This window comes from Carcharhinus amblyrhynchos, chromosome 16 (genome assembly GCF_965287045.1).
Source record: "Carcharhinus amblyrhynchos chromosome 16, sCarAmb.v2.hapA, whole genome shotgun sequence".
Classification (NCBI taxonomy): Eukaryota; Metazoa; Chordata; class Chondrichthyes; order Carcharhiniformes; family Carcharhinidae; genus Carcharhinus; species Carcharhinus amblyrhynchos.
Window position 1 is genome coordinate 5,139,976 of NC_137339.1, and position 21,460 is coordinate 5,161,435.

The 21,460-nt window shown below is 41.0% G+C and overlaps 1 protein-coding gene across 4 annotated transcripts in view; it reads right to left on the bottom strand.

Moving 5' to 3' along the window:
- Positions 1 to 21,460, bottom strand: part of LOC145353793 (arf-GAP with SH3 domain, ANK repeat and PH domain-containing protein 1-like) — a 196,398-nt gene that overhangs the window by 44,624 nt on the left and 130,314 nt on the right. For all 4 annotated transcript variants that reach the window (XM_080204605.1, XM_080204606.1, XM_080204604.1 and 1 more), the window contains 6 exons: positions 18,750 to 18,850; positions 15,378 to 15,447; positions 13,656 to 13,743; positions 8,458 to 8,506; positions 4,426 to 4,589; positions 2,053 to 2,186 (listed from right to left, as the gene is read on the bottom strand). In XM_080204605.1, the coding sequence (XP_080060731.1) occupies positions 2,053 to 2,186; positions 4,426 to 4,589; positions 8,458 to 8,506; positions 13,656 to 13,743; positions 15,378 to 15,447; positions 18,750 to 18,850 (606 nt within the window). The remainder of the gene's footprint in view (positions 1 to 2,052; positions 2,187 to 4,425; positions 4,590 to 8,457; positions 8,507 to 13,655; positions 13,744 to 15,377; positions 15,448 to 18,749; positions 18,851 to 21,460) is intronic.

Here is a 21,460-nt window from a genome sequence, read left to right on the forward strand (position 1 = left end):
CATCTAGGCAACTAACTAAACACTAGCCATCCAAGTGGTGGCCAGAGCTCTCTGGCATGCTTGAAGGGCCCTTAAGACACAGCTGGAGCTGAACACTTAACCAAGAGAGTTCCTTAGGAGACGTATGCTGACCTTTGTGTTTCTCCCTTTGATTACTGCAGTGAAGAGATCCTCAGGAACATGGAGCCTGATGACCTCGCTGTCTGCCTCATGGTTATAGGCAGGATAGAAGGGGAAGAATGCGATGGAGGCACTTGGCTCAGTCAAAGCAGGAACACAACTTTCAAGATGAAGGGATGGCAGGGCCTTCTCTGCACGCAGAGGAAGATCCACAGAGAGCTGTCATTTGTGAGTGTCACTAAACCCAGGGTATATAGACACCACTTGTCCAACCTGCAGATGAGCGACAACTAGTGTCACCAAAGACTGTGATTGTCAAGGGAACCAGTTACTCACATATGTCATCTTCTGCAGCATTTTGCACCTCAGGGACTTGAAGAGAATCCACTGCCAGTGGCATTGAAAGTGACTGCCACGCTCAATTTCAGCAGGGCCTCCTTTCAGGGCTCCACTGGTGATCTGTGTGGGGTCTCAAAATGTCCACATACAAATGGACCCAGAAGGTCATGGATGCTACCTTCGTCAAGGCACAGAACTTTGTCAATGTCGACTGAGATCAGGCAATCCAGGAAGCAAGTGTTGGAATTCACTAAGATTTGTAGTTTTCCACAGGTGCAGAGTGCCAATGACTGCACTTACGTGGCTCTAAGATTTCCATGTAACAAGCAGTCCAGTGTGTGAACTATAAGGGTTTGCTCAACGTTCAGCTGGTTAGTGACCACAGACAAAAGAATCATGCAGGTGTGTGCAAGATACCCCGGAAATGTCTACGCCTCATAGAAATCACAGAGACCCTACAGTGCAGAAAGAGGCATTTGGCCCATAGCGTCTGCACCGACCACAATCCCACCCAGCCCCTACCCCCATAACCCTACATATTTTACTCACTAATCCCTCTAATCTACGCATTTCAGGACACTAAGGGGCAATTTTACCATGGCCAATCAACCTAAATCGCACATCTTTGGATTGTGGGAGGAAATGGGAGCACCCGGAAGCAGACACGAGGAGAATGTGCAGAGTCCACACAGGCAGTGACCCAAGCCTCGTACATTCTCAGTATGTCTCAGACTTCTAACATCTTCCAGGGTCCACAGAGGCTTCAGGACTGGCTCCTCTGGGACAGGGTGACCTGCAGACTGATAATGCCCTTTTGGTAACTTGAGACTCCTGTTGTGAGACATTACACTAAGATTCACGCTGCAACTCGGACTTTGGTAGGACACGCCATGGGGATACTGAAAATGAGGTTCAATGCCTCGATAGATCCAGCGAAACACTGCAGTACATGCCCCAGAGGGTGTCACACATCACTGTGGCTTGTAGCGCACCCTGGCAGTGCAATGGGAGAAATTCCTGCAGGATGAGGAAAGGGATAGGTTACGGAATTTGCTACCACAGTAAGCAGTCAAGGCCAAAACGCTGAATATTTTCAAGAAGCTGTTCGATATCGTACTTCAGGTGGAGGGGATCAAAAGATATGGGGGGAAGCTGAAATCAGGCTATTGAGTTGGATGATCAGCTGTGTAGCAGCGAATTCCATTGGCTAACCACTCTCTGGTGAAGAAATTTCTCTTCACCTCTATCCTAAATGGTTTACCCTATATTGTCAGACTGTGCTGATGGTGAGTGTGTTCTGGGCACCCCCACCATCGGGGACATCCTTCTTGCATCTACTCTGTCGAGACCTGTCAGAATTTTATAGGTTTCTATGAGATCCCCTTTCATTTTTCTGAACTCCAGTGAATATAATCCTAACCAACTCAATCTCTCCTCATGCATCAGTCCTGTTTCCAGGAATCAGTTTGGTAAACTTTTGCTGCACTCTATTTGGAGAAAAAACTTCTTTTCTTAGATAAGAAGATTCAAATTGAAGCACAAAAATATAGATTAATCTAAATCACTAACAAATAAAACTAGAAAGGATCTCACCAAGAGTTCAGAGGTTCCAAGCTTGTCTAGTGAGAGAGATTGTATCCGGGAATAATGTACGCCCATCTCCCGGTGAATTCCAGAACATTCTATACATATCAGAATTCCGAGATTGGTAGAAAGCCAATTTGGACCTGCAGAAAAACACCAGTAGATTAAAAGTACCACTCACTGCTTTGAAATACTCACCATGGCACAATAAAACTCAAAATGATTTAATGTGAATCCTAGTGAGGGGTCAGCATGCATTAATGTCAACAAAGTTCTAAAATGGTTAGCCTTAAGGAAGGAAAAGAAAACACAACTTATTCTCTTCTGGCTGTTGTATTTTCTTTTATTTAATTGAATTCTTTTACTTGTAAATGCTCATTAAATACTTCATTTATTGAGCTTATATATTCTTCTCTATGGCCAAGTCTTAGCCTGAGTTGTAAAAACTTCTTTATTTTCTTCCAAGAATATCAACGCTTGGATAACTTCTTCTGCTTCTGCCACGTAAATGCATTGGCAATGTTGTGACAGAAAATACACAAGGCTATATTAGGAAATTATTGTATATGCGACTGGATAGAGCAATGGGTTAGAACAAGTGGCTTTGAAAAAGTGTGGACCTGTGGGGCATATTCCCACTGTAATTCTTGGAGAAAATCCGGAAAATGACTGCAGACATTAGGCATGGTACAGATGTGAACCAGGATGTCACAGAGGGAACAATCACTTCTTCTGTTATACACTTATGCACATTATAGGTAATTCTGGTTCTCTTCTTGCATCTAACTATCTATTTCCACTTGTTCTGACCCAATTTAAATGGTGCTCACAAGTAATATCTCTTTCCATTCCGATGAAGAGTTCATATCTGGGAGTGAATTTCTTCATTCTGCCTGCCATGAGAATCAGAGCAGGCAGGGGTGAATCATGGAAAGGTCTGTTAACCTTGGGCAGGATTTTCCAGTTTCGGGATGAGTGCAGCCAGAAAAACCCACCACGACCTCTCTGATGGATGCTGCTTAACCAGCTGAGATTGTCAGCATTTTATTTGTTCTTATTTTAGTTTTTTGCTTTTCCTTTAGCTTATTTGTCACCAGTTTGTTTTGGTGGGACTATATTAAAGATACTACATATGGTGACTAGTGGAGTGCCCCAGGGGTCGGTGCTGGGGCCTCAGCTATTTACCATTTATACAGATGATCTGGAGGAGGGAACCGAGTGTATGCTGTCGAAATTTGCTGATATCACCAAGATTGGTGGAACGGCAAATTGCGCGGAGGTTGTGGAGAGTCTACAGAAGGATCTAGATAGGCTGGGCGAATGGGCCAGGAACTGGCAAATGGAATTTAATGTTGGCAAGTGCGAGGTGGTCCACTTTGGTAGGAATAATGGTAGGAAGGATTATTACTTACGTGGCGAAAAACTGCAGCAGGCGACGGTGCAGAGGGACCTCGGGGTCCTTGTGCATGAGTCGCAAAAACCCAGCTTGCAAGTGCAGTAGGTGGTCAGGAAGGCGAATGGGATGCTGGCCTTCATAGCGAGGGGGATTGAATATAAAAGTAGGGAGGTCTTGCTGCGGCTATATAGGGCATTGGTGAGGCCGCAGCTGGAGTACTGCGTGCAGTTTTGGGCGTTGTACTTACGCAAGGATATTCTGGCCTTGGAGGGAGTGCAGAGGAGGTTTACTAGGCTGATGCCGGAGTTGAGGGGGTTGAGCTATGAGGAGAGGCTGAATAAACTAGGCTTGTACTTGTTAGAGTTTAGAAGAATGAGGGGAGATCTCATTGAGACATATAAGATGATGAATGGGATGGATAGGATAGAGGTGGAGAGACTCTTCCCGCTCAGAAAGGGCAGTAGGACTAGGGGGCACAGCCTCAAGATAAAGGGGGGGCGGTTTAGAACGGAGTTGAGGAAGAACTTCTTCACTCAAAGGGTGGTGAATCTCTGGAATTCTCTGCCCGTTGAAGTGGTGGAGGCTACCTCGCTAAATATTTTTAAGACGCGGGTTGATGGGTTTTTGATAAGAGAGGGGATTAAGGGTTATGGGGAGAGGGCGGGAATGTGGAACTGAGCCACGACAGATCAGCCATGATCTTACTGAATGGCGGGGCAGGCTCGAAGGGCTAGATGGCCTACTCCTGCTCCTATTTCTTATGTTCTTATAAGTAAATGTTTTTAATGCTTGAATTAAACTCTCACTTCTCAGTTGGATACAAATTGATGAAATGCCTCCTTTGCACTGCACTTAATTAAAAATTTCAGAAGAAGAATCCTTCAGTTACAATACATTATTTCACTTTGAATATCTGAAACTCTTCTGGAAAACAGAAATTAATTCACGAGAGTCTCCGTTTTATTTGTTCAACAGTGATTTCTCACCTGCTGCCCCACAATCACAGCATTCAGTATTCCCTGGCATATGCTGAACATCTTCAATAATGGCTTTAGTTAGATCTTCAATGCTGTTCTCTGCACCACTGTGGTGTTCATGGAAAGCCACGCTTAGAGCTTCTTGTTTGCAATTGGTTAGAACAGAGATCCACCTTCACATAATATGGGAAGAGTGATACATTGAACACATTGCACTTCATTCATAATTACACTGGCAGCTCAAAATATCTACATAACTACTAAATTTAAAAAGCAGGGATAGCTACTGCTATACTAAACATTTAAGCTGATATCCAAAAAATGATGTTGAAAATATGCAATATTACATGACATTACATTATAATACAACTACAGATTCTGAAATAATATTTATGTTTCATAGGTAAACTCAATAAAACATACATAAGCACAAATATAATATATATAAAATATTAATTATTAAAGATGAAAACCATTGATTTTTTTCTAATCTTCCAATGCCATTATTGGTGATGATTTTAACCCTGTTACTTAACAGAACCAGCTAGCATAGCAGTTAGAATCTGCACTGATCCTAGTGTTGTACTGTGGGTTCCAAACTTGAATGAGGGGGACGCCTGGTAGAAACCATCAGGGTCTTTCTTTAAAGATACAGATCAAGGATAGGTGAAGTCCAATGGTCTGACGACAATTTTAACTAGAGATCCCCACAGGATAACAGGAGCCATTGCCAGGGGGTACCCAGCAAGTTAAATAGATTTTATGCACTATGTTATTTGCTTGTGAGACCAGCAAGGTTTTTAATCCATCTTTAAAAAAAAATCTATTTACTCTTAGATTCACAGGAAGTGTGAGAAATCTGGCCAGGACAACAGCTGTGATTATTAGAGCAACATAAACTGCAAGAAGGACCCAGGTAGGGAAATCTCTTAATGTAAGAGATGGTCACAAAGAAACTGTGTATTTTTAATTTAAAAGGGTTTTAAGATAGATAGAAAAGTTATAACATAAAAATATCAAAAAATTAAAGCCTACACCAGAGAGAAGATGAGCAGTGAAAGTGAGAGTTAGCTGCTGACAAATGACACTAAGGAGTACAGTCAGCTCCTAATTGGGAACTCAAAGCAGCTACAGTAACTGACCATTATATATTCTGTCTGATCTTTTTCCCCAATGCTTTAACATACTTGTATAATGGTGTATAAAGGTTGCTATTTGCAATTAATAGCTTTCTACCTTCATCCAACTGAAATGACATCCACTATTGCATATAATTTAATTCAAATGGGTAAGTGACAGGAAAGTGACATAGAAAGCAAATGTGATATTGGCAATCACTAATAATCCGCTCACTAATACTCAGTTCAGGCTCTGCCAAAGCAAATTAGCTCCAATCTCTCTTGCACTTTTGAACCAGATATTGATATGAGAGCTGAATGCCAGAGGAGAGTAAGACTCCTAAAAATGACAATAATTTAACCAAATATGACACCAAGAAGACCGAGCAAAACAAGGGTTAAAGCAAAAAATATCTAGCTGGAGTCACATCTGATCTGAAAGAACATGGCTGTGGTATTCAGAGGCAAGTCATCATAGTCGTAGGACTATTTTATATTTATATCCCCCAGGGGTGAATTCTACGAGTCCGCTGGGGACGGATAGGAATTGGGAAGGCTAATGTAAAAGTGAGGGAATGGAAGAGGTGGCCTGCCTTTACCATCCCACCACCATACCATATTGTCAGCAGCAGAAAAGGTAGCACCCAGAAGCCAACTGAGCCCCTAAAATGCCCAATTAAGGCAGCTGGGTCCTCAGCAGCCTCCTATTCAGGCCTATTTTGGGCCTGGCAGCAATGAGTAGCCCACAGCAACTGCACTGTGTACCACTTCTCCCACCTCTGCTGGAGCATGCCTGACTGGCTCTGGCACCCTCAGACCCTGGCTAACACTGACCTAGCTGGGAGGACACTGTACTTCCATGGCATCTTCTTCTTTCAGGCGTAATTTCAATAATGGCTACTGCCCCTGGTGGTGCTGCTAATTGGGTGGCAATTCCAAGAAACAGGTAGCCATCCTCAATAGGAACATCCACCCCAAGGCAAACAATTATTTACCTGCTGCTCATAAGATATGAGTCAGGTACCGCAGTGTGCCAAAGCTGGCTCATTATTAGCTTCTGGGCTTATTGGCAGGGCCTAGCTCCAGCCTTAGTTTTGAATTTCTGCATAGGTTCTCGCATGTTGCTCATGTTGAGTTGGAGGGTTTTTTATAAAAACAATGGCCTAGGGATTTTGAAGTTCTAGATGGGATCCCAGTACAAAAGCCTTGAGAATTTATCTTCAAGTTGTTTCAAAATCTTTCGAAATAAAGACTTTCACCTGATTAAAAAAACAAAAAGCCAGGAATCGGGACCATGGAATAAAGGATCTGAGAATAAAATTTGGGCCCTGACAAAGATCATGGGCCTTCAAAAAAGGTAAGAGAAACTGAAAGAGAAACATGAACAGTAAAAAAGGAAAGCTGGGGAAGATTTACCTGGAAAGAGCAGTTGTTGGATTTAGGCTTAGTAACATGGGAATTGGGGGTGTTAGGGACCAACTCCAAGGTATATTGTGAAGTTAGCCTAGACCCAAACTTTTTTGATTTTAGCATTAGTCATAAGGTATTTCATGCCAGGTATAATTTGATTGACTCACTTGGAAGCTTTTATTAAAACACACTGTATTTAACAACATTGTTAAAATATTACAAAAAGAATTAGCATAACTTTTAGCGACTGAAATGCTTAACATGACACAGTATAGCTTAATAGCTAGCTATCCCTATAGTTCCAATGTAAGCAATATCCCCACAGACATACATCCTTCTTCAGAATCAGTTAGCACAAAAATAGATACCCTCACATGGATCCTATATTTCTAGCCTTTTTAACTGCTCTGGACAGAGATACAGAAAGACACTTATCTTCTGACTCCCATGCAGCAGCCTCCAGAGAAAGATCTATATTCAAGCAACAGAACTTCAGAGAAGGAGAGCCATTTTCTGGTAGATTCCAGTCTCCAAATCAAAACAGGAAAAAAAATACTTCTCTCTAAATATCCCAATCAGCAAATGACTTGATTTCTCTACGTAAGTCTCATTCCACCCAGTCACATGATTTTTCCTGTCAATTAATTTAATCAAGCCCTACTCTGAAAAAGGGAAAACACTAAAATAACCAAACTGCATTAACACTGATTAAAACAAACGTTCCAGCAATTAGGAGCAATTATGTTTCTGCAGTATCAACAAGGGCTGCCGGCTATTGACAAAACAGCACTGGTTTATAGAACTGACTGCTAAAACAAATCTTGCGCAAGAGACATGACACAAATATGTTTCTTAAAGGCACAGCATCGTCACAGAGATGGGGGGGCAAATGCAAAGAATTCTCTCTAGTTAATCAGAGGTTAATATAAGCAAAGTTGTTATTGCTTCACTCAGTTGACATTGTAATAGGTTTAAAACATTTGGCTTTAATCAATGTTGCATTAAAATAAATATGAAAACTGAAGAGAATTCAAATGTCACAACAAAAGCATGTTATAGAAATTATGCTGGAATAAAGCTTTCTGGAAATAGGTTCAGAAGACACAAAATCAATGCATATACTAAACCATTAAAAAACTAAAACCCTCCAACTCCCTGTGACCAATGTGAAAGGACATGTGCAGAAATCCAGAACCAGGGTCGAAACTTTGTCCTTGCAGCATGGGTTTGGACTAAAACCTGGTGTTGTCAGACTTTTTACTGTGTTCCCATCAATGGGCCCAGAGGTGAGTGACAAACCAGCTTTCCATTCTGCAGAACCTAGGCTGCGCTTTACTTAGAATAAATTCTGGATTATTCATTTATATATCAAGAACACACAGCCAAGTTTATATGGCTTTACTGGTTCAAACTTAGGTCTCTCAGGTATAACATAATTTCAGACTGCGCAGTTAACTTCATTACACTCTGCACAAACACACAACAATTCACAACTGAAAGGTTTTCTACTTACGCCATGCAATCCTGCTCATCATCTGCCAGGAAGTGATACGTGCGGTTATCTAAAAGCAAAAAAAGTAAATTGCGTTACACAGGTTAACTGAAAGAGAAAACTGAACAACCTCATGGGGTGACCTGACATTGAATGCGTTCATATTTGAATTTACAGTCATTAAATATTTAATCTAGATTCAACATTTATTTGCTCAGCAACAAAAATAAGTATCATGTACTTCTATTTTATGTTTGTGAATTATCATTTGCCTCGTAAGGAAGGCCATAACTTAGGCTTTGTCACTCCAAAGTTAAATAGTTGTCTCATGTTGGAATTCAAATTGATGTCACAAATATCCTTCTTTGTTTTAAAATGAGGTTCAATGTTAAAAAGAAAAAGTTGACAAATACCTCGCATATTTACCTTGCTAATCTCCCTAAACTACACATTTTAGGACACTGAGGACAATTTAATATGGCCAATCCACCTAACCTGCATATCTTTGGACTTTTGGATCAAGGCCGAAAATGAACCTGAAAATGAAAAATACCTGCATTGTGAGGCAGCAGTGCCACCCTCTCATGAGTCCCACCACCTTTTGGGTGAAAGTTTTTCCTCACATTCCTCTCAATCTCTCGCCCTTTACCATAAATTTATGTCTCCCAGTCATTGGTCCCTCTGCCAAGGGGAAAGGTTTGTTCCTGTCTACTCTGTCTCTGCCCCTCATAATTTTACACCTTTCAATCATGTCCCACCTCAATTTCCTCTGCTCCAAGAAAATCCCCAATCTATCCAATCTCTCATCATAACTAATTCTCTCAAGCCCAAACATCATTCTGGTAAACCTCCTCTGCACCCTTTCCACTGCTATCACATTCCTCCCACAATGTGCATTCCAGAATTACACATAATACTCTAACTGTGGCCTAACCAACATTTCATATAGTTCCAGCATAACCTCCCTGCTCTTTAACTACTATGTGCTAATCACCGCTGCTGATGTGCCTATTATGAGAACTTGCACTTACACAACAATTTTAATTTAGAGAAACATAGCAAACTTAACAGAAGCATGACTAAAAAAAAGGACAGCAACCCAAAAGGATATTAAGAGAAGGTGACCAAAAGCTTGATCCAAGAACTTCTTAAAGGAAGAAAGGAAAAGTGCGAGGCAGAGTGGTTCAGGAAAGGAATTCCAGATCATTGGAGTGGCACGGTGTCCCAGTGGTAAGCACTGCTGCCTCACAGCATCAGGTTACCTGGATACAATTCCAGCCTTGGGCGATTATCTGTGTGGAGTAAACATGTTCTCCCCATGTTGGCGTGAGTTTCCTCTGGATGCTCTGATTTCCTCCAACGCTCCAAAGATGTGCAGGTTAGCTTAATTAGCCATGCTAAATTGCTCCTTGGCATCAGAGGGACTCGCAGGGTAAATATGTGGGGTTATAGGGATAGGGCATGGTGGAATTGTTGCTGGTGCAGCTCAGTGGGCTGAATGGCCTCCTTCTGAAACATAGAGCTTCTACGATTCTATGAGGTCCATGGCCTGGCCACTAAAAGTGCGATAACAGAGAAAGAAATGCACAAGAAGAAAGAATTAGATGAATGAAGAATTTGGAAGAGGTTGGAAGGTTGAAAGTGGTTACAGAGATTGGGAGGGACAAGGCCTTGAAGGGATTTAAACGTGAAGATGAGAATTTTAAATCATAGGCATGTGACAACATGAGCTAATGTAAGTCAAGGGTGATGGATGGATAAGATTTGGAGTGTATTAAGATACAGGCAAAACTGGACCTTCCAGACATTGAGTGTACAAATAGTCGAATCTAAGGCTAACAATGGCACAGCAGGTTGTCAGACTTTTTACTGTGTTTACCCCAGTCCAACGCCGACATATCCACATCATGACAGCAGGTTTCAGCAACAAATAGGTAAATTGGAGGCAGATGATATTACAGAGATGAAAGTAGAAGGTCTTTATGACGGAAAGTTTAGGGATTGGAAGCTCATGTTTGAACAGGGTAAAAAGGTTGTGAACAGTTTGGTTCAGTGTGAGGTGGTGGTTGAGGAGATGGATGGATTGGCGAAAAAGGTACAGAATTTGTGACTGGAATCAAAGATAATGATTTTAGTCTTCGCAGTATGCAAGGCTTGGCCCATGGGTCATAATTTATATATTTAGCTTGTGTATTCCCAACTAAAAAGGAGAAACTTGTTTGATTTATAAATTAACCCTCTAGCAACTTTCCTGGATGCAACCTGCAGATGAGCCAAGAGGTATGACATACTGCTCAACTCTGAAATCTGCTCCTTCAGATACAATCAATTGCTAGAACTTTTTTCTTTTACCTCTGAAATATTGCCTACACTCATAATGAAAACCCCATAACGCTTGATTCTCAATGCTCTCCATAAAAAGCAAGCCAGCCCAAATGTTGCAGCTCGTCTCTTCATGGCCTGCACAACTATAACCCCAGTTCTTGTTGAAATCAATTAATTCTCCTTCACCTGAGCTGCAATCTTAAGATTCTTAACCTTACCTTCAAATCCTAGTAGGATGTTATTGCTCCTTATCTTTCTAATTGCCTCCAACTGTATATCCCTGATGCAGCCTTCAACTTCTCAAACAACAGCTTACTGTTCTTCATGCTACGCACTCGATGGCACTTCTTCTGCAACTGGGCTCCATTCTACATAACTCCATGGGTTGAATTTTTGTTTATAGGTCCTGATCCCATTATCAAGAGTAAATGTGGATTAGGAACCCCCACATGCTGCCATCAGGATCCAGAGGGTAAAACAATTAAGTGACTGCCTCCCAGAGGTCTATGAACTGAGTTGTTGAAAACATTTTTCGACAGAATGTAATAAGGGGGAGGAGTTGGGCCAGATGGGGACCAAGAAGGTGATTTATGCACAGAAGCAATATTTTGCATCTGTCTTCCCCAAGAAAGAAGATGCTGCACTGGTCATGGTGAAAGAGGAAATGGTTCCAACGCTTGAAGGATTTAAAATTGATAAGGAGGAGGTATTGGATAGCTTGCCTGCATTTAAAGTTGATACAACACCAGGACCAGATGAAATGCAGCCAAGGATACTGAAGGAATTAAGAATGGATATTGTGGAGGCATTGGCCATAATTTTCCAATCTCCCTTAGACACAGGGATGGTGCTAGAGGACTGGAGAATTGCAAATTTCCAAAAGAAATGTAAAGATAAGCCCAACAACTAAAGGCCAGTCAGCTTAACCTTGGTGATGGAGCAATTTTTAGAAATGATAAGGAAGAATGCAGGAGGACAATATAAAATAAAAGGGCTTGAAAGAGCAGAGGGATCTAGTTGCATATGTGCTTAAATCATTGAAGGTGGTAGGACAAGTTAAGAGAGCATGTTAAAGCATACATTGTCCTGGGCTTTATCAATAAACTACAAAAGCGAGGAAGTTATGTTCAACATTGATTAGGCTTCCATTGAGTATTGTGACCAGTGTGGGCATCACACTTTAGGAAGGATGTGAAGCCATTAGAGAGGGTGCAGAAAAATATAACGAGAATTAAGTTCTTCAGCCCTGGAACCAGGTACACACAATGATTGGAGAAGTTAGTACTGCTTTCCTTGGAGATGAGCAAGTTGAGAAGAGATTTGATAGAGGTGTTCAAAATCATGGGGTTCTGGACAGAGTGGCTAGGGAAAAACTGTTTCCATTGGTTGAGGAATCGAGAACCAGAGGGCAGAAATTTAAGGTAATTGACAACAGAAGCAACAACAGAAGTAATGGTGACATGAGAAAACATTTTTTCACACAGGGAGTAATTAGGATCTGGAATGCACTCCTCCTTCTGTACTGCAACCATTGCATGATTCTAACTTTGTGACTGCCTTTGTGGAATGGAATCCACTCTTCAGGGTGACCTATGGCAGTATGGTGGGGGCGGTAAAATGATGTTGGAGTTTTGGTGCCCCAGTCTGCCACTGGAAAGCTGCCTCTGTGCTTCACTTCAGCTACCGGGGGTGAACGGGGGAGGGGCCCACCACCTGACTCAAAAATTCCAGTTGGCCTCAAAACATGGCCTTAATAGGCTACTTGTCACTTGTGGGCATTACCCCAACCAACCTCTCCAAATATACCCCTACCAAAATGGGTCAGAAGCAGAAAGTACACCTCTGTCTGCAACACAATTTTTCATCCCTCTTGTCTCTGGTCTCTCCTTTAGCGTTTATTTATTATTTATTAGTCACAAGTAAGGCTTACATGAACACTGCAATGAAGTTACTGTGAAATTCCCCAAGTTGCCACAGTCTGGCGCTTATTTGGGTCATCAATGCACCTAACCATGGGAATCAAAAATACTGCCCGCTCCCTTAGCACATCTGCCTTGTCACCTCTGTACTGGGGAATTTAGACTGTTGAATGTGTATGTACAGTAAAAAGCCTGACAACACCAGGTTTTAGTCCAACCGATTTCTTTGATAGTAAACTCACAAGCTTTCGAGGGGACTCCCTCCATTCTCTCCATTCACCTGACAAAGAGAGAGTCCCCTCAAAAGCTTGTGAGTTTACTATCAAATAAATTGGTTAGACTAAAACCTGGTGTTGTCAGACTTTTTACTGTGTTTACCCCAGTCCAACGCCGGCACATCCACATCATGAATGTATATGTACCATTCTTGGATTAAAAAGTTAAACACTCAACCTATTTGCAGTTCTGCTGGCAAGAATATAAGAAGCAAATAAAAAGGGAATTAATCTAAGTTATTTTTTCACACGTTATGTGCAACATGCTCCTTCATGTAAACTGTTCAACTATTTAATCTTCCAAGGAGTAGCTCTTTACTTCTACAAAAAAGTGATATCAAAGACACTTAGTAAGCTTGTTTGGAGAAACTAATATAAAACAAAAATCTGCTGTTCAAGGATTCAAGGATGAAATGTATTTTCCCTTATCTAATGTGGAGGATGAACTATTAGCTCTATCTCTTAGGGGAACGTATTGCTGTTGGAGCATGGCAATATGGCAATGATAACAATGGCAGACAAGCACAGCAGAGAACACAGGCAACGGTCTCTGCGGATACTATCACATTTGTCTGAAAGAAACTTCTGACCACTAAAAGATAAAGAGACAAACATATATTACATTAATCAACATATGCCATGAGGTAATGAATTACCACACTAAAAATAGAGGGAAAAAAATCAAAATGACAGCTCATACGTGAAATGAGGTCAAAGCACTTTTTATCTTCCAAACTGGGTTTCACTTGACAGGTCAGGAGATTGAGCTTCGCTGGTTGTCGGTTGGGCTGGGTGAAACAGAAATGAATTAAATGATTTGAAGATGATGCATTCTACTATCTCATTAGCAAGACACAATTTAGAAGACAATCAAATCCAACAACATAATTTTATATAGTTGACCTCTCTTGAAGATACAGACCAAGAATGTTCCCAATGTTTTCTTGCCCCTGGTTCAGGGGAACTGAAGACAATTGAAACAATTCTACTTTATGCCGCGATCTCATCTGAGGGAACACTTGAATCACCAAAACTTTTCTGAGGACCCATCGGCTATAGAGAGGAAAGTAAAACACACACACACACACACACACACACACACACACACACACACACACACACACACACACACACACACACACACAGAGTCAGAAGGGAGCTTCTGATGGAACTGCCTGCCTCCCAATCTTCCTGCCCAAGGTCTAACTTAGATTCTTTCAGGCTTTCTCCACAGAGGTTCAATCTTCCTGCCCGCCAAAAAATTGTGGCAGGGCAGGAAACAGCCTTCAAGTGACCATTAATTGACCACTAAAGGATCTCACCTCGGGCAAGGACAGACTTCCCTTCCTACACACCTTGCCTGCCCTAGTGTAAAATTTCTCTGTGGTCAGGCTGGGTGGGAATCCAGAAGTAATCCCACCTTGCAGTTTCACCCTCCCCCTCACCTAAAAAGCTGCTGGTAGAGGAATCTAAAATTATGGCCAATGTTATCATTCAAACAGTGTTTGATTGGAGAGGGGAAGACTCAGAAGAGCTATCCATAATTATGATTAGTAATCTCGAAGTAATATATTGTCAGAATTCACACAATTCACATCACTACAATGCAAGATTTATTATAGGTCTATCTGTGTAGCTGAAACTGGGCAAGTGAACTGTTAAAGCAAGTTTTTTATCCATTGAAATTCTGACCACATCTATTTTTCAGCTGCAGAATTCTGCTTGTAGTAGAGGTGCTTGCGTAAAGCACATGGCAGCCTCATGCACTGGTACAAATCATGTTAATATAACACTGAGCATATAACCAGACCTCAGTGGGAAAGCCACCTCAGCTTCAAAAGCAGGATTGAAGCTGGTCAGCTGACAGAAGAGGCACTAATGATAAGTATGAAACTTATCTTTGTAGGACCAGAAGGAATATTCTTCTGGGCCTCCCAAGAAGCACAACAGGCTTCCTGTTCCCAAAATCCACCCCTTTTCTCCAACAGGATCCTTTCCCTGCCACACTAGATGCTAGTATACAGCCTTGGGATGTTGATCTTTGCCTGTTTGGCATGGTCTTCATGCCCTTTCCTGGTGGGAAGTGGGCCCAGTGCATCTAAAAGACTGGTCGCCAGAATTGCAGTGGTTTTCTGCAACTTTTAAGGGATGGAAAGTTAACCCACTGAAAATCAATCCAAGTTGAAATCCACGCCAATACATCAAGACATGCTATATACCTTTCCATGATGTGGATTCTCTTTTAAATGGTTTACTATTTCATCCTTTCTCTTAACTTTTTTTTGCTCTCAGGAAATTAGCCTTATTTTGTAAAAGACAAGAGATGTTACTCAGTCAACAGATGATTGTAAACTGAGCAGCATTTACTGCCAAACAAAAACAAACAAACGATGTTCCGATCTCTTTCCCATGCTGAACTCACTGTTCCATGTGATATGGTCAGGTAACAGTTCTTTATGATGCATTTCCTCTTCTGCCAAACTTTCCTCAACCTGAATATGAGAAAATGTTTATTATATATTTGAAAAAAATCATTAAAGTATTAACAAATACACTTTTGTACCAGCAAAGTATTCTATCTATCCTGTCATATTCTATGTCTATCCTATTACATTCTATGTCTACCCTGTTATATTTTCCTGTTATGTGCAGCACCTGTAGTGCTCATCTGTAGCAATCCCACCCCACCCCACCCCACCCCACCCTCTCTCCCTTGGCTCTAAGGTCATGCGAGCAAATACCATCTGTATTGTCATATCCACCTTTTTGATTTGCCTGAACCATATTACTTGATTGGCTATTACAAGTTTGGATGATTCTGAATCTGAAGGGGAACATTTACAGTGATAGTTTCTCTTTTCCTCCACTTCATACTTCTGCACAGTCACAATTTGCTCTGGTCTCACAATTAAATCTAACTTCAATCAGCCTGATTTGCAGTCTTGAGAACATCTCCAGAGCCAGTACAGGATTAATATTGTACAGCATTTGCACTAGATGATCAAAGGAGCAACACATCGATTGGCACACAATTCAAAATTTACTGCATATGTTGTCAAAAGGCCAGAATGTTAACTTCTACTAGAATTCAAATCTGCAACCAGAGAAGTATAAAGAAATGCACAATGACTGCATTTATCAATGTTCAAAAAAATCTTGTAATTTTCTCATTCTTTTTCAAAGTGTCAACTCAGGTGGAAAAAGCAGTAGCCCGCCACATTTTTAAAAAAATAAAATCCAGGAGGCATGTCCCACGATGTCACATTGGCAGAGTCCACCCTGCCACAACATCAGTTTTCACAACATTCGGATGTCCCCTTTCAATGCAGCCCTGATGTAAAACTAAAAATATAAAAGATACAGATCTCACAGAAACAGAATCCCTCCCACGGAATCGCACCCCCACCCCGACGGAACCCCCGGCATCTTTCCCATGGACTCTCCTCTGGCATTGCCTGGTACTGCCCGGGCATGATCACACGCCCCCCGCGGACTGTACATACCTGTGCGCCCCTGGCAGGGGGGACAGGGACAATTGATCAGAGAAATCCCCCCCCCAATGTAAAAGCTCCTCCTCGATTCTCTGCTCCTTCCACCATTTCCATTCACCGAAAATGGGGATGCAAAATCCCCTGCCAGTCTCATTACAGCATATATGAGCTACATATATTTCACCATTCATAAATATCTGATACAATTACAGACTGATTCCTATAAATGCAACAACATTTCTCAAGATCTGAATAAAACAGGCTGTATTAGTCACGGCAAAACTGATAATTTGCCTACAGCAGATGGGCACAGTATTTATATACAGGACACTATAACTTTCCAATCCTCATGCTGGTTTCAGTATAATTCAATAAAGGAGAAACCATACCCTCTGACCGAAACATACTGAAATTGAAAACAGAATAAACATATAACAACATGAAACTTAAAACAAATATGCTGCTTGGCTACAAAATTGCTTGCACTAGACTTAGACATAACTTCTGTATTCCAGGCCATCCCTACCCCACCAGAAGTCCCCATATGAGGATTAAAGATTGTACAGCAATTGCCTGGGAAGTTAAAACTTCAATGGGCAATTGCCCTGCAAGGCAAACAAATTGAAACTGACTTAATCAAAAAGTTTGGATTGTTACTGCCTGTCTGACAGTAACACTTACCCAACTAAAGTTAGAAGAATTAAAACCACTTCCAACTCCTTGGTAAGAAAAACAATGACTCGCCCCACTGACTCCCCCAACCTCTACCAATCCTTAGACTACTCCACAAGCCTCATCGGTTACCACCCTGAACCCCCATGGACACCCAATAACAAATATCTCCAACATCTCCCTCCCCTTACAGGCTACCCCACAATAAATCAGGGAAACCACTGACAGTTCCCTCTTCCCATCTACCCCGCCTACTCCTGACTTCCCTTCCCTCCAACTATCCTCCACTGCCAACTGTACCCCCAGTCCCCAACTACCTTTCCCACCCCTAACATCCTCCATCCCCTCTAACTACCCTCCCCACAGACTACCCGACTTGTTGGCACATTGCAGCCTTTCATACTCACTATCAGGTTCAGCAATTTCAGATCATAACCTCTGCTCCCATTGTTTTGCAACACCAGGCTAAAGTCCAACAGGTTTATTTGGTAGCAAATGCCACTAGTTTTTGGGGCTGCTCTGAAAGCTAGAGATGTTTGCTACCAAATAAACCTGATGGACTTTAACCTGGTGTTGTGAGGCTTCTTATTGTGTTTATCCCAGTCCAATGCCGGCATCTCCACATCATGTCCACCCACTGTTTTGACCAGCAGTTGCTGATAATGATTCTGCCATTCCGGTTTAGACATTTCCGAGACACTTTTTCAGGTTTTTTTATCTTGCCTCTTTATGTCTTGCCTTGCACCATCAATGCTTTTATCATTTAACTTCTCCTGCCTTCCATCCTATCACAGACTTTCCTTTTTGTCCTTTCTCTCTTCCTTTCTCTTGCCCCTGTACTTGTTTAAAACATATTACAGCTCTTAACCTTTTCAGTTCTAATGAAAGCTCATTGACTTCAAATGTTACTTTGGTTTCTCTCTGCATTATTCTACCTGACCTGCTGAGTATTTCCACCTGCTCTTTCAGATTTCCAGCTGTATTCTGCCTTTGTATTAATGATTGATGGTTATTTGGATAAAACATCAACAGTTTTCTGGTTCCCTTGGAATTGAATCCAGTCAGGAATTAACTCTTCCATGAGAGTAACGGAAGAGTGAACATTTTCAGGAAATAGCGGAAATTTAACAAAAAGCACACAGGTTTACATATTGTGTACAATAACTATCTTGGTGTTTCTAGAATTATCCTCACCTTTCCTTGTTAATAGTAGTAAAAGGCAATTTTTTGAAGGGTAGAAAAGAGTTAAAACTGATCAAACATCTTCCTCTAAGGCCTTGTTTATATTACTTTGTTCAAGAATACTAGAATGATATGACATCAAGAAACATAAAAGACCATAAAGCACAAAAACTCACTTTGCACAGACCTCTGTGCTTCTAAAAAATGGTTAGTCAGTGCCCCAGGCAACTCAACCATTACAGCAAAAAAAGCTGAGTACAGTTTACTGTTGAATCACTGAGCAGTTTGTTTCCATGGCTACGATTCAGTAAATACAAAAACTGACAGCTATGGATTGTTGCCTGCCACAATCCCAAAAGAAACAGGGGCACACAGAAGGCATATCCTACAGGAGACAAATGCTTGAGTCCAACAATCATTAAATAAAAGAGAGGATCAGTCACACTAACCCATCACTTTTCTTATACAGAATCCCTGTTTTTTCAGTGCCGTATTGCTTATTGCCCTGGAGCTGGTGCATACTGTACACAGACTGACGATTGACAGAATCCTGCAAGAACGTAAAATATAAAAAAATGATAACATCAGTGATCATACAGTAACGATACAAAATTCCACTTCAGGAATAGATAAAATGCATTATAAACAATTAAAGCCTTTTATTAAATGGAGCTGTAGCATAGTGGGAACGTCTCTTGACTGTTAATCCACTAACGTGCCAAATGATCCAGAGTTATGAATTTGAATCCATAAAATAAATGTGAAATAAAAAGTTAGAATCAGTAATCTTGACTACGAAGCTACTGAATTACAGATAAAAACTTATCTGGTTCACTGATGTCACTCAGGGAAGGAAATCTGCCATTTTCACCCAGTCTGGTCTACACATGCCTCCAGACTAAAATAACCTTTTAGATGTAGTTTTGGAAAATCAAATTGATAGGTGTAGCCATGAACAAGAATTTATAGAGTGTACTCAGAACAGTTATCTAGAACAAAATGTCCAGGCTAGTTTGGATCTGGTAATGTATAATAAGACAGGTTTAATAAACAAATTCAGAGTAAAAGATCACAAGGAAATAGTGACAATAACATGGCAGAAATTAGCATTCAGTTTGAGAGTGAGGAACTTGGGTCAGAAATAACTGTGCTACACTTAAATTAGGGTAGAGGGCAGAGTTGATTGGAGTGGACAGGGAAAAGAGTTTAGCTGGAAATACAGTTGATCAACAATGGTAAACGTTTATGAAAATAGTTCATGATATATCCAGTGAGGAAGGAGGATTCTAGGGAGGGGATAAATCAATCAATGCCAACCAAGGCAATTAAGGACAATACTGAAAGAAAAAACATACAATGTCGATAGAGGATTGGTTAACTAAGAGAAAGCAAAGAGTGGGGATAAATGGGTGCTTTTCAGGTTGGCGATCAGTGACGAGTGGTATACCTCAGGGATCAATGTTGGGACCGCAATTGTTTACAATTTACATAGATGATTTGGAATTGGGGACCAAGTGTAGTGTATCAAAGTTCTCAGATGACACTAAAATGAGTGGTAGAGCAAAGTGTGCAGAGAACACTGAATGTTTGCAAAGGGATAGAGATAGTTTAAGTAAGTGGGCAAGTGTCTGGCAGATGGAGTACAACGTTGGTAAATGTGAGGTCATCCATTTTGGTAGTCCATAATAATATGGACTATTATTTCAATGGTAAAAAATTGCAGCATGCTGCTGTGCAGAAGACCTGGGTGTCCTTGTGCATGAATCACAAAAAGTTGGTTTGCAGATAATTAAGAAGGCAAATGGAATTTTGTCCTTCATTGCTAGAGGAAGGTTATGTATCATCTGTATAAGGTGCTGGTGAGGTCACACATAGAGTACTGTGCACAGTTTTGGTCTCCTTACTTGAGAAAGGATGTACTGGCCCTGCAGGGGGTGCAGAGGAGATTCACGAGGTTGATTCCGGAGTTGGGAGGCTTGGCTTATGAAGGGAGACTGAGTAAACTGGGACAATACTCATTGGAATTCAGAACAATGAGGGGGTATCTTATAGAAAAATCTAAAATTATGAAGGGAATAGATTAGAAGCAGGGAGATTGTTTCAACTGGCGGGTGAAACCAGAAGTAGGGGGCATAGCCTCAGAATAAGATTTAGGATTGAGCTGAGGAGGAACTTCTTCACCCAAACAGTTGTGAATATATGGAATTCCCTGCCCAGTGAAGCAGTTGGGGCTACCTCATTGAATGTTTTTAAAGCAAATATAGATAGATTTTTGAACAAAGAAGAAATTAAGGTTATGGTGAACGAGCGGGTAAGTGGAGCTGAGTCCACAAAAAGATCAGCCATGATCTTATTGAATGGCAGAGCAAGCTTGAGGGGCCAAATGGTCTACTCCTGCTCTTAGCTCTTTCTTATGCTCTTATGTTCTTAACATGGCAAAAATTAGTGGTAAGCCAGAGGATTGAGAAAGTTTTAAAAACCAACAAAACATGTCCAAAGTAACAATAAAGGGGAAGAAGGTAGTCTATGAAGGTAAACTAGCAAGTAATATAAAATAGACAGCAAAAGCTTCTTTAAATATAAAAAGTGGAAGAGGGACACCATAGGGAACATAGGCCCCTTAGAAAATGAAACTGGGGAAATAATAATGGGAACCAAAAAATGACAAAGGAGTTAAACAAATACTTAATGTAAGTCTTCACAATAGAATATACCAATAACATCCCAAAAATGCTAAATAATCAAACAGCAAAAGTGGAGGAGGAAATAAATACAATACCTATTACGAGAGAAAAATAACCAGGGAAACTATTGGGCCTAAAGGCCAATAAGTCCTCTGGACCTGATGGGATGCATCACAGGATATTAAACAAATAGCTACAGAGATAGTGAATGAACTGATAGAGGTAATCTTCTAAGATTCTTTAAGTTCTGGAAAAGTTCCAGAGTTTTAGAAAATTGTCAATGTAACACTCTTATTCAAAAAGAGAGGGAAACAAAAAACAGGTAACTATAAGCCAGTTAGTTTAACTTCTGTCATTGGGAAAACATTAGAATCCATTATAAAGGATGTAATAGCAGAGCATTTAGAAACGCATAATATAATCAAGCATGGCTTCATGAAGGGGAATCATGCTTGACAAATGTATCAGAATTCTTT